General features: G+C 39.0%; 1 protein-coding gene across 1 annotated transcript; it reads right to left on the bottom strand.

The window, feature by feature from the left end:
• Positions 1-581: 581 nt before the first annotated feature.
• Positions 582-6498, bottom strand: LOC126095262 (60S ribosomal protein L31). The gene is made up of 3 exons (XM_049910022.1): positions 6341-6498; positions 5997-6223; positions 582-779 (listed from the first exon to the last, which is right to left on the bottom strand). Exons 2-3 carry the CDS (start codon positions 6215-6217, stop codon positions 629-631), a joined length of 372 nt encoding a protein of 123 aa, XP_049765979.1. The 5' UTR covers positions 6218-6223; positions 6341-6498; the 3' UTR covers positions 582-628.
• Between the last annotated feature and the right edge of the window lie 8037 nt (positions 6499-14535).

Below are 14535 nucleotides of genomic sequence, written 5' to 3'. Positions count from 1 at the left end.
TCCAACTGTATCTTCCACTCTTCCTTCGTTTTCCAAATTGATCAACAATCTCTACTTCATATAATTTATTTACATTATGCACAGAGCAACTACATGACCACAGGACTACCAGATAACCCTCTGTACTACACCAACAAAGTTGTCAAGAAACCAAAGCTCTTAATTAGAAAGACAGCAATTTCATGCTAAAACACCACCCTTTTCCTCGGTACTCGCTGATTACCTACAATTCTACTACTGGCTCCTTGAGTTGACAAATCAACAAGATATGAATCACTTCCTGACAATCACTTATTCTATTCTGAAGTTTAATATGTCCAATTATGTGCATCTACTTCCCTTTAACAAAATCAAACTACTTATAAGTACAATCCATTTTGTTAGTAACAGCCTTCCACCAAATTAACAAAACTGAAAAAACTAATAATATTCATCAACCTATTTCTCAAGTAAATATTACATACCGCATTGACAACATACCCAATGAGCCATATAACACTACAATGATAAATGATACTTAATATGAAATGAAGCTGTTTTAGGGTTTGCTATGGGGCGTATTTTGAAATGAAACACTAGAGTTTCAGAGTTATTTTAATGTACAAATATTTTATAGCTTCCAACCAAATTATTCTTGACTGGCATCAACATTTTCTGTTTGTAGTCCCTTGAAGGATGGAACAGGTACAAAAGTAACTAAAGTGTACAACTTGTTTGGTGAATCTTCATCATCATTCCGCCGTCTCGACAGTCTAACCCGCATGCGGAATGGAACATTCCTGTAAAAGCAATTTCTTTATTTTAATAAATATCAAGCAGATATTAAACTAACCTTTTCCACTTAAAATATTTCAAATAGTATTGTAAAATATTTAAACTGAAAACTAAACATAAATAATGCTATAAATTTATAATTAATTGTTCTAGGAAAACCCAGAGATACTATAGCATTTTTAAATAGGTGACATTCCCAGCACACGCAGCATGTGTGTGAAAGTCAACATTCTTTACCAGTGTTTGATTTAATCCATAAAATACTCACCGTATGAGACAATTTTAAAAACAAACCATTTTTTACAGCTACCTGTACCTACTTCCATACACACTAACATGTATTTTAAACAAAACGTAAAGAACGTTCCAAACCTATGTACCATTTCTGTTTATGAGAATGTCTCCTCAGGAAGAACCAACCTTGCGGTGAGGTCTACAATAGCATGTCCGCCTGAATATTTCGTAAACATGTATTTTTTTTTTCTAACTGACAGTCAATTTTTAAAGTCAAGAAGTTACGTATGAAGATAAAAGAGTCTGCTATCTACAATCTCCTGAATTCCATAATGTCCAGAGCAAGTGTAGTTGCTACACTATGTGATCAAAAGTGTCTGGAGACCTGGCTGAAAATGAGTTGTTCCTGGCACACTCCATCAATAATGCTGGAATTCAATATGGTGTTGGCCCACCCTTAGCCTTGATGACAGCTTCCACTCTCACAGGTGCACGTTCAGACAGGTGCTGGAAGGTTTCTTGGGGAATGGCAGCCCATTCTTCACGGAGTGCTGCACTGATAAGAAGTATCCATGTTGGTTGGTGAGGGCTGGCACAAACTCAGCCTTCCAAAACATCCCAAAGGTGTTCTACAGGATTCAGGTCAGGACTCTTTGCAGACCAGTCCATTACAGGGATGTTATTGTCATGAAACCACCCTGCCACAGGCCGTGCATTATGAACATGTGCTTGATCATGTTGAAAGATGCAATCATCATCCCCAAACTGTTCAACAGTGGGAAGCAAGAAGGTGCTTGGAACATCAGAGTAGGCCCGTGCTGTGATAGTGGCACACAAAACAACAAGAGGTGCAAGCCCCCTCCTTGAAAAACAAAACCACGCCATAACACCACTGCCTCCGAATTTACTGTTGATACTACACACACTGGCAGATGACGTTCACCTGGCATTCGCCACATGCACACCCCGCCATCAAATCGCCACATTGATTACCATGATTCATCACTCCATACGTTTTTCCACTGTTCAATCTTCCAATGTTTATGCTCCTACACAAAGTGAGGCGTCATTTGACATTTACCGGCACAGTGTGTGGCTTATAAGCAGCCACTCGTCCATGAAATCAGTTTCCTGACCTCCAGCGTAACTGTCATATAGTACTTGCAATGGATCCTGATGCAGTTTGGAATTCCTGTGTAGTGGTCTGGATAGATGTCTACTTATTACACATTACGACCTCCTTCAACTGTCAGCGATCTCCGTCAGTCAAGAGATGAGGTCGGCCTGTACGCTTTTGTTCTGTATGTTTCAACTTCACTATCACATCGGAAACAGTGGACCCAGGGATGTTTAGGAATTGTGGGAAATCTCACATACAGACATATGACAAGAGACACCCAATTACATGACCACATTTGAAGTCCGTAATTTCCCACGGAATGCCCCATTCTGCTGTCTCATGATGTCTAATGATGACTGAGGTCACCGATATGGCGTACCTGGTAGTAAGTGGCAGCACAATGCTCCTAATATGAAAAACGTGTTTTTGGGGGTGCCCAGATACTTTTGATCACACAGTGTACATGTATTCTGCAGCTCTTCCATTGCATGCTCTGGTGGTGACAGTTCACATAATGGACAATGGGAAATGAACACAACGAATCACAAATGTGATGCTAGATGCCAGTCGCATTGCTCATCTGTACTTTCCTACAATCCATAAATGAAGCTAGCTGGATATTAGGTCCCACCCTAACAACCTTGGAAATCATGACATTTGGGGAAAAAATACCAAATATTTGTGGCAATAAAGACTAAGATTGAACAAATTACATTTGCTACCATGACTGTCACCTGATTAGCTACAAACAATGATAAATTGCCAACACCAGCATGCAACAGAAGAGTCATGGTACCCCTTATCGTTTCCCATGACTAATGCTTACCGAGCCCATTTTCATGTCTACCAAGAAGTTAATTTATTTCCCAGAAAAGCCTTAAGGCATAAGCACAAAATGTTATTTAATATTAATGACAGTAAGACAAACATTTCACCTCAAGAAATGTTCGTTAATTCCAGAAATGCTCTGCACTGTGGCTTTGAGCCCATAAACAGACAAGCCATGATTGACTGCATTTGATCAAGAGTTTATACTAGAGTCATTTCTGGCTGGCCAAAAGCTGTTAAAGAGTGCTCGCCAATGGATCATCAGAACCAGAGGAAATTCTTCCAGCATTTCCACAGAGAAAAGTCTACAACACTAAATGTACTAGAGAGATATGCGACTCTGTCACCAAATAACAACAAATCTGATGTTTGTGACTGTGAGCTGTCAAGTGAATTTAAATACGTTCACCTTTTGTTTAACTAAAGTAACACTGATTGTTACAGTGACTCATTATAATCCTCCGAGTTGATTTCAATGTTATTAGCATAAGAAGCATAAATTATTGTGCTTATCACCAGAAGGCTGAACTACAAATCCTGAAATAAATTTCTGGAGCCAATGGTTACGACAGACAAAACTAATTATGACAACAAGGGACGAAGACATGAGGGAAGAGCAGAAAGAAGCACAGAATGTAGCCTATTATCATAAGTACAAGGGGTCACCGACGTCTGAGCAAAATTCTCTGTTGAGCCAGCATCAAGTCAATCTTTCAGAACAATCAAAATGTTTTAAACTCAGTCAGAGATGCAGGCGACTAGCTAAAGACCATAGGAGTCTATGATATCAGTTGCAAATGTGGACTGGTTTACGTAGGCAAGACGGGGCAGCCATCAGCACACGAACTGCACAGAAAGATATAGCCAACTAGGGCAACATACCAGGTCATCAGTGGCAGAACACCAGGAAAAGTGCAATAAAGAGGAAATATTCCATGAAGTCCACATACTTGCCAAACAGCCATTTACATTGAGGAGGAAGATTACAGAGATGATAGAAATCAAAGCGACCCCCTCAAAATGAGGAGAGGACGGGTACAGGTTTGCAGCACCTCGGCTGACAGCACTACAGGAGGACAGCATGTGAAAAGTAACACACAGGCGGGTGGGATACCCCAGTAGTCATATGTATACAGTGCACAGGCACACTGCAGCCCCCATGTAAAGTAAACAGTGGAACATCACAGTTACTGCTCATTTCTAATTACCTGTTTCCACCAATGGCAAGAAATTATGCAAACAACATTCAAGCATATCTTTATCCACCAAAGACAAGGAATAACAGACCAATAAAGAAGTTTTAACACCCTGCCTCCCATCCTCAAGTACCATATCAAATTATTAACAACTTCCTCCAATGCTATAAACAATCCAAAATCACTCACTCTCTCTCTCTCTCTCTGCAGTAAGCTCAACATGAAGCCCTGACGAAGGCCACTTGCAACAGTGGCTGATACCGATAATGTGGTCAACAAAAAAGAAGAATTTTATTGATGTAGTCTAGTTGGATATGCTATCTGTAGCTAGTTTGACTTATGAATGAATGAGTGTGCAATTTGTACTATGCAACTTTAAAAGTTTCTTAATTACCAAAGTAACTGTAAAGAGATAGATGTAAGGTATGGTAACATTTATACACTGACGTGACATCTCCGACTTACAATGTTATGTTGCACCAAGAACAAATGTGATTTTGGTAGATGTTTTAAATATCAGTGCCTGTAAACATGACATTTCCTAATCACAGAAATTGGTGCACATCAACTACAAAACACGACACTTTAGCTTCAGAATGTTGGAATCCAACATGGTGTTTAAGGAAACCGTGTTACCAACTAACTATATAAGTGGCCACACAACAAAACAGACTGGATATGTGCTTCACCAACACTAACATAGCTATGTTGTCGTGAAGTACAGAGGATGTGCAGGCGCAGTACAGCAAATTTGCCAATTGTCCTGTCTTGTCATGACACCTTAGCCTTAACAAATGCCACACACCTGTCCTATAGCCCTTCTATTGTTTGGAATTGTCAACTTTTACCAGTCCTGCAAGACAATTTATGCTTCAGGACCAGTTATACACTGTACAAAACTGGGCTATCAATTTCAGTAATCTCCTAGTTTGATGTAGAATGAAAACATGAAAGTTATGACACCTAAACACAAAAGGCATTGCTTTTGAGTTCAATGAATAATTCCTCCAAAGCAGTCATTACAAAATTTGTGCTCATATTCAATACATTTGTTACCAAACCAAATATTCTACTTCAGCCCACACGGTTATTCCATGTACCAAGTGACCACTGTTGCTATTCTGGGACTTTCCACAGAAGCTTCTGCAGTTCATGAATATATGGTTTTAAGTGTTATATTTATAATTTACAAGCTACATTACCCTACCATAACTACAGATGATATGCTTGTGGTTTTGTGGTCTAAAATCCAACTGCCCATTCAGAAGGGATACATTTGTAATATCTATGACTCAAATGGAGATTAAGGAGGAAAACAATAGCACACAATGAATTGTATGCTGTAAGGAACAATGGGTGTTTTTCATAATTCCATAAGCACCCAATTACAGCACACGCATAACAATAGTTATGATAAACATTCAAGTCTTCAGTGATGACTCGATGCACCATTACTCCTGTCTCAAGGAAGTAATAAATTGAACGAAGAAACTTAGTACGCCTCTGACAAAAGATTTCACGACGTTACCAATTTCGCCACCATCATTCACAGTAGACAACACTAAGAGAAATTTAACTACAGCACATGAGTGTTATGTCTGGACAACAACGTCCAATGCCACCATTTTACACACACCCCATCGGCATATTCATGCTTTGAGAAGATTTATTTTATGTAAAGGATAACCCAACAAAGAAAGAATACGAATTTGACACCTGTTCTCAAGCTTTGGAAATACAAAACCTTATGCTACCAGTCCGAAATACGCTATTTTTAAAAGAAACTTTAAAAACGAAGTGTAAGAACATTAAAGGTCTAACGAGATAACATTTAAAATACGTACCTTATGCCTTTGGACCACACCTGCTTATTCAATCTTGTGTCAATTCGTACATCAGGCGTGCCCATTTGCTTAACAGCGAATTTTCGAAGTTCCTTAATGGCTCTCGGTGCTCTCTTCTTAAAACCAACGCCATGAAGCCGTTTGTGCAAATTAACTGTGTATTCTCGAGTGACTACCTCGTTGATCGCCGATTTCTTCTTCTCACCTTTCGGCTTCACCATGTTGAGCTGCAAGACACATGCAATCGCGCTCATTAAACATCGACATTATATGGAATTTCCAATTTGTGTGCCTACGACTAACGTAATAGCCAAAACCAAGAAAACAACTACAACAATATTTACTTATTAGTCCAAAAAATAAATCGATGGCAACACTATTAACGGATTTCTTTCTTCGTTCACCACTTGCCCTCGCGATCGCACACCACGCTACGCGTAAAGACAAAATAACTGCAGTGTTGCCAACACCACGAAACGCAATGTCGCTGGAAACACAAATTTTACCTAAAAGTCGACTAACGAAAGACTAGACAGCGAAACACGTGACGTAGTTCACAGACTTTACCACATCCAGTTGAAGGCGCGGAGAGTATTATCTTAGAAGACGGAATTTTTGGCGGGCAGAATGATCTGTGTTTGTTATTGTTTTAATGTTTTCGACTTTCGTTGAGGTGGTAGATGCCGCGTGGAACTTTAGTAGTAACCCAGTAATGGGCTTTGTGGTATTGTGATTTCTAAGAGACGAAAACAGGAAACGTAATATACATTCGCATTCTGGGAGGCAAACAAGCTGATCGGTTAAAATGATTGTGGTTAGTATCGTATTTTCCCATAGAATATAAATGTATAGGATTTATTTAATATTGTGGCGTATGTACTCAAGCTGCATGTGTAGTGTTGTACTCATGAACGTTATAAACGGCAGATTTAGCTCCATAGCTGTATTGTATGCAACTTAGTACTGTTGTAGTGGCTGTTGGAAGGCTTCTTCAAATGTCTCTCCACTTTAAACATGTTGAGATGTTAATTAATGGAGTTGTTGAACTTTATTTTTAGTCATTGAAGTATATAGCGATGAAACTCGCTAAAAACAGAAAGAGAAATGCAGCAAAACTGGAGATACTCTAAGAAATTTGCAAAATAAGATGCTGAAATAGCAGGTAATGGTTCATATGAATATCTCGCCTGACATTCAGAAAATTCTTAAATGGAAATACGAAAGCGTCCGATCCCGCCCGTCTGCTTTGACCCATGACGTCACAAATATGGCGGAAACAAAAACAAACACACCTACTTTCCACAAGAAGCCTAATGACAATAACGGGACAAGCGCGGGAAATGGGGTGTTTTGGGGGGGGGGGGGGGGGACGCCTTGCGTAGCTACAACGTGTAAGTGAAGACAGCCATGCATGAATACCCACCCACCTCTCCAGGGGTCGTAACCCCTGCAACCCATAGAAGATAAAGATGCTTCAGTAGCTGATTAGTGTTTTTTGTCTTTAAAAAAAAAATCTCACGGGATAGAACGAACAGATCAGAAAGATAAATATAATAAACTAAAACAGAAATTGGAAGAAACAGATAATTAAAATATGTAATAAGCGTTTTTAAATTTAAAAAAAAAAATCTCACAAGATAGAACGAACAGATCAGAAAAGTAAATAAAATAAGATAAAACCGAACTGGAGACAGCCACACTCGAACCAAACTCCGCGCCGTCATGACGTCACACACGACAACACCCTTACGTCACGGGTCAAAGCCGACGCGTGGGATCGGACGCTTCTGTCGACCCCTTAAATCAAATCAGTGTCTAGTAAATTCACTCTTCATTATTAATCATAAGGGAGTAAATGGTTTAGGATGTAAGTGTTAGAATGGACAATTTTGAGATCTTAGTTGCGCTGCTTGGAAAGAAAATGCTGTAGGACAGATTGAATAAATGTAGTCTGTTTGTGGGCCAGTACAGTGAGAAAGATGTCCTAAGTGCAAAGCAGGCAGTGCTGGCCTGTTTGGGTTGTACGAAAAGATGCAAACTGAACAAATGTTCCAACTGTAATTAAGTTTCATTCTTGATAATTTAGTCCTGTTTTCTTGCCAATTAGCAGTCATTGCCTAATCTCTATTTTCTACCTGGGGCTAACTTGAGGTTTTTCGCACAAGGTCGAGTGCTGATGCTACATCCATCTGTGTTGACCCGTAATGTCGTGGTGAGCCTTGAGGTTTTTGAGTCTTTGTGTTTGTAGATTGTGTGTTGTAGTATTTGGTGACTCTGTTGTGCTGTATGTTTGTTAGTGAGTAATTTGACATGAATTGAATGTTTCATGTTGGTATTGAAAGAATTTGTGCTGGCTTTCTGGTGAGTTACTTTGAATTTGCATATTTTAGCTAATGGATTCATTTTTTATGTTTGGAAATATTAGTGCTGTCTGTTTCTTGTGGTCAGAGATTTTTTTTTTCCCTCTTCTGTGGTGAAGAAGATATAGATATTTATGAGTAGCTCATTGCTTGTTGCAATGTGTGAAGTTGTTTGTGTATATTGAAATTGGTGGTGGTGAAAGTTTTCATGAAATTTCGGGATTTCCTTGTTAGTCTTCAGTAATTGTTGGAATGTTATTGCTAGGTATCATGGGTACTGATGTACTATCATTGTTTAGGATACATTTCTGATGGTAGTCATGCGAACATGGTTTGGTTTGTTGTACTGAGAACTTTGGTTTAGGTAGAGTAAGTGAAAGTGTTGTATCTAGGGCTTTGTTTGAGGTATGTGGGTGAAATTTGCAACACCATGTTTTAGAGTGGTTGGTTCGTGGTATAGACAGCTTTGTTGGAACTATGTAGGTCAAGTGAAAATTGTGCTGAGTTTTTGGTTCTGTATGGGTTACTGGTATTGAGGTCTTCATTAGAGATATATAGGTCACGTGAAATTTGCAACACCAATAGTTTTCATTTTTGTAATTATTTTGGTTAAATTTTGAGGATTTGGTGTGCTTGATTTTTGGGTGAATACTTGTTTTGCAGAGATGTCATTATTGCCAGAGTGGAAATTGTGATTGTTTATTTAAGTCATGCCACATAAGTAAATGTATATATTGTGAAGGTGCTATGAGAATGCTTAATGCCTTGAAGGTGCACCCACAAAATGACAGTTGCTACATACTAGTGTCTATCTCCAGCTTCTCACTTACAATTTGATGCAATATGTGATCAGATTCGCTGGATATGTGCTTCAGCATTTGATACCTTATTATTTGCTCAGATGTAGAAGATTTTACACATGTGTACTTCATTAGATGTTGATTTATATGTCATTGGTGACAGAGTGGTGTACTCTACATACAAAATTCATGTTACTAATCAGTATGTACTTAATACTTTTCTAATTTGACATGTAGTGATGATATTCAACTTATGTTTGATCTGTTCTATACTGCCAGGTTCTATCAAAAAGTATTTGATAATTCATTTGGTGTACCTTTGAATTAGTTTCAGAAACACATCACAAATCCAGTACCACAGCAGAACTACAGGGTTGTACAACCAATTGTTCTCTGCCACCACCCTATATTTTTTGGGATGGTTACTAAGGATAGGCCATGGCATATACCAAAGATCATTATTTCGTATTTTACCATCTGTGCCAAGTTAAGGTGTCTGTTAATAAATTAATGTTATGGCACTGTCAATAGTGGTATCACAAATACACTTCAAGAAAATGAAACAGTTTACATTCCACTGTGAAAACCCACTGTCATATAATGTTTATTGAAGTGGATGACACTTGTATCTCTTGTGTTGGAGTTTCTGTTGCAATGAATGTGATTATTTTTTAGTATGACTTGTTAAAGCAACTGCAGTAAAATAAATTTGTTTATTGCAAAAGGAGTTATGTCTTTTACATATGTTGTATTGTCCCATTTTATATGTGTGTTGTTCACAATCCCTGCTCCCATCCCCACCCAGAGAAAGTAATTACAGAAACATTGCATAATGTTACATCATATGTGTGTGTGTGTCTTGGAAAGGTGGGGGGGTGGGGCGGAGGGAGTGCACACACTTTTGAGAAGAGTTTATTGGTCCATCCACTAATCCACTAATGATTATAGGTCCAAGGGTAATATTTTTTTACTGAGTTGCTTACATTTCTTCAAAAGTAAAGCTTTGAAAAATACGAAATTAAAATATTTTGTGATCAGCTCTGCATGAAATGTTTAATGTGTCATTATAATATATTCAATTACTCAACTGTGAACTGTTAGACATCAGCAGTATTAGGTACAAATGTAATACCTATTTGTTGTTGTTGTCTTCAGTCCTGAGACTGGTTTGATGCAGCTCTCCATGCTACTCTATCCTGTGCAAGCTTCTTCATCTCCCAGTACCTACTGCAACCTACATCCTTCTGAATCTGCTTAGTGTATTCATCTCTTGGTCTCCCCCTACGATTTTTACCCTCCACGCTGCCCTCCAATACTAAATTGGTGATTCCTTGATGCCTCAGAACATGTCCTACCAACCGATCCCTTCTTCTGGTCAAGTTGTGCCACAAACTTCTCTTCTCCCCAATCCTATTCAATACTTCCTCATTAGTTACGTGATCTACCCATCTAATCTTCAGCATTCTTCTGTAGCACCACATTTCGAAAGCTTCTATTCTCTTCTTGTCCAAACTATTTACTGTCCATGTTTCACTTCCATACATGGCTACACTCCATACAAATACTTTCAGAAATGACTTCCTCACACTTAAATCTATACTCGATGTTAACAAATTTCTCTTCTTCAGAAACGCTTTCCTTGCCATTGCCAGTCTACATTTTATATCCTCTCTACTTCGACCATCATCAGTTATTTTGCTCCCCAAATAGCAAAATTCCTTTACTACTTTAAGTGTCTCATTTCCTAATCTAATACCCTCAACATCACCCGACTTAATTTGGCTACATTTCATTATCCTTGTTTTGCTTTTGTTGATGTTCATCTTATATCCTCCCTTCAAGACACCATCCATTCCGTTCAACTGCTCTTCCAAGTCCTTTGCTGTCTCTGACAGAATTACAATGTCATCGGCGAACCTCAAAGTTTTTATTTCTTCTCCATAGATTTTAATACCTACTCCGAATTTTTCTTTTGTTTCCTTTACTGCTTGCTCAATATACAGATTGAATAACATCGGAGAGAGGCTACAACCCTGTCTTACTCCCTTCCCAACCACTGCTTCCCTTTCATGTCCCTCGACTCTTATAACTGCCATCTGGTTTCTGTACAAATTGTAAATAGCCTTTCGCTCCCTGTATTTTACCCCTGCCACCTTTAGAATTTGAAAGGGAGTATTCCAGTCAACATTGTCAAAAGCTTTCTCTAAGTCTACAAATGCTAGAAACGTAGGTTTGCCTTTCCTTAATCTAGCTTCTAAGATAAGCCGTAGGGTCAGTATTGCCTCACGTGTTCCAGTATTTCTACGGAATCCAAACTGATCTTCCCCGAGGTCGGCTTCTACTAGTTTTTCCATTCGTCTGTAAAGAATTCGTGTTAGTATTTTGCAGCTGTGGCTTATTAAACTGATTGTTCGGTAATTTTCACATCTGTCAACACCTACTTTCTTTGGGACTGGAATTATTATATTCTTCTTGAAGTCTGAGGGTATTTCGCCTGTTTCATACATCTTGCTCACCAGATGGTAGAGTTTTGTCACGACTGGCTCTCCCAAGGCCGTCAGTAGTTCCAATGGAATGTTATCTACTCCTGGGGCCTTGTTTCGACTCAGGTCTTTCAGTGCTCTTTCAAACTCTTCACGCAGTATCGTATCTCCCATTTCATCCTCATCTACATCCTCTTCCATTTCCATAATATTGTCCTCAAGTACATCGCCCTTGTATAGACCCTCTATATACTCCTTCCACCTTTCTGCTTTCCCTTCTTTGCTTAGAACTGGGTTTCCATCTGAGCTCTTGATGTTCATACAAGTGGTTCTCTTATCTCCAAAGGTCTCTTTAATTTTCCTGTAGGCAGTATCTATCTTACCCCTAGTGAGATAAGCCTCTACATCCTTACATTTGTCCTCTAGCCATCCCTGCTTAGCCATTTTGCATTTCCTGTCGATCTCATTTTTGATACGTTTGTATTCCTTTTTGCCTGCTTCATTTACTGAATTTTTATATTTTCTCCTTTCATCAATTAAATTCAATATTTCTTCTGTTACCCAGGGATTTCTACTAGCCCTCGTCTTTTTACCTACTTGATCCTCTGCTGCCTTCACTATTTCATCCCTCAAAGCTACCCATTCTTCTTCTACTGTATTTCTTTCCCCCATTCCTGTCAATTGTTCCCTTATGCTCTCCCTGAAGCTCTGTACAACCTCTGGCTCTTTCAGTTTATCCAGGTCCCATCTCCTTAAATTCCCACCTTTTTGCAGTTTCTTCAGCTTTAATCTACAGGTCATAACCAATAGATTGTGGTCAGAGTCCACATCTGCCCCTGGAAATGTCTTACAATTTAAAACTTGGTTCCTAAATCTCTGTCTTACCATTATATAATCTATCTGATACCTTTTAGTATCTCCAGGGTTCTTCCATGTATACAACCTTCTATCATGATTATTAAACCAAGTGTTAGCTATGATTAAGTTGTGCTCTGTGCAAAATTCTACCAGGCGGCTTCCTCTTTCATTTCTTAGCCCCAATCCATATTCACCTACTACGTTTCCTTCTCTCCCTTTTCCTACACTCGAATTCCAGTCGCCCATGACTATTAAATTTTCGTCTCCCTTCACTATCTGAATAATTTCTTTTATTTCATCATACATTTCTTCAATTTCTTCGTCATCTGCAGAGCTAGTTGGCATATAAACTTGTACTACTGTAGTAGGTATAGGCTTCGTATCTATCTTGGCCACAATAATGCGTTCACTATGCTGTTTGTAGTAGCTTACCCGCATTCCTATTTTCCTATTCATTATTAAACCTACTCCTGCATTACCCCTATTTGACTTTGTGTTTATAACCCTGTAGTCACCTGACCATAAGTCTTGTTCCTCCTGCCACCGAACTTCACTAATTCCCACTATATCTAACTTTAACCTATCCATTTCCCTTTTTAAATTTTCTAACCTACCTGCCCGATTAAGGGATCTGACATTCCACGCTCCGATCCGTAGAACGCCAGTTTTCTTTCTCCTGATAACGACATCCTCTTGAGTAGTCCCCGCCCGGAGATCCGAATGGGGGACTATTTTACCTCCGGAATATTTTACCCAAGAGGACGCCATCATCATTTAATCATACAGTAAAGCTGCATGCCCTCGGGAAAAATTACGGCCGTAGTTTCCCCTTGCTTTCAGCCGTTCGCAGTACCAGCACAGCAAGGCCGTTTTGGTTATTGTTACAAGGCCAGATCAGTCAATCATCCAGACTGTTGCCCTTGCAACTACTGAAAAGGCTGCTGCCCCTCTTCAGGAACCACACGTTTGTCTGGCCTCTCAACAGATACCCCTCCGTTGTGGTTGTACCTACGGTACGGCTATCTGTATCGCTGAGGCACGCAAGCCTCCCCACCAACGGCAAGGTCCATGGTTCATGGGGGGGGTAATACCTATTAGGACGTGAAAATTTCTGCTGGACTGCGACTTGAACCTACATTTCTCTCTTGTTGTGAGGAAATTTCCATGAAGTTCTGGGTTTGCGGTCAGATGTTATTGAACCAGTGTTCTGACTGCATAATGTCCAGCAATGTCAATGGGGTGAATACATACTGAATATTCATCTATCCTAGAAACCTCAGCAAAGATTCACTGTGTGTTTGTTTAGAATAAGGTATAATGAGGCAATTGTAACGTAATCAGCCAATGATACACAGCTTCTTATTTGTCATGTGTTCAGCTCTTTTCCTTTGATTCTTTCCACACATCACCTCTCCTCTGCTTGTAACTTCAGATTTATCAGTCTGTGTGAGTACATAATGGGCTCTGAAAAGGAACACTAAGTTCTTCTAGATACGTTGTTTGGTTTGTCATTTTGGATATGTCATGATCTTGAAGAAACAGAACAAGCAGAAGTAGCAACTGTTATGACCAGTGCTTGATTTGTAAAGTAGTAGTAGTACTGTGACCTACCATGGACTGTTTTTTTTTAATAATGTCTTAAAACATTATTTTAATGGTTTTGTATCAGAGATATCAGTATGGTATACCATCACAAATCAAGCACTGGTTATAATAACAAAAGCAACTGTCTGGTTTAAAATAGTCACATTGACTGTAGCTGGATTTCTCTGTCATCTCTCAGCAGTAAAAAAGGAAGAATGTTTGACAATGTTATAGAAAGGATAGGTGCTACTCATTATATAATGGAGATGCTGATTCACAGTTAGGCACAACAAAAATTGTCAAACAAAGCTTTCAGCCAAACAGGCATTCATCACAATTAGACAACATATATTTAGTATCTCCACTATGTGGTGAGTAACAACTACCCTTTTCATAATATTGACATTATTACGTAATGGATTTTCCATTGTGTGAAGATTAGTGTTTAATGTAC

Source organism: Schistocerca cancellata, chromosome 8 (assembly GCF_023864275.1).
Source record: "Schistocerca cancellata isolate TAMUIC-IGC-003103 chromosome 8, iqSchCanc2.1, whole genome shotgun sequence".
NCBI lineage: Eukaryota > Metazoa > Arthropoda > Insecta > Orthoptera > Acrididae > Schistocerca > Schistocerca cancellata.
This window is presented reverse-complemented; position numbering and strand designations above follow the sequence as displayed.

Excerpts from the sequence above, each read along its gene's own strand:
- LOC126095262 (XM_049910022.1), bottom strand. The coding sequence starts at position 6,217 with ATGGTGAAGCCGAAAGGTGAGAAGAAGAAATCGGCGATCAACGAGGTA. Across the intron at positions 780-5,996 it reads GTGTGGTCCAAAGGCATAAG|GAATGTTCCATTCCGCATGC; the intron begins GTACGTATTTTA and ends TTGCTTTTACAG.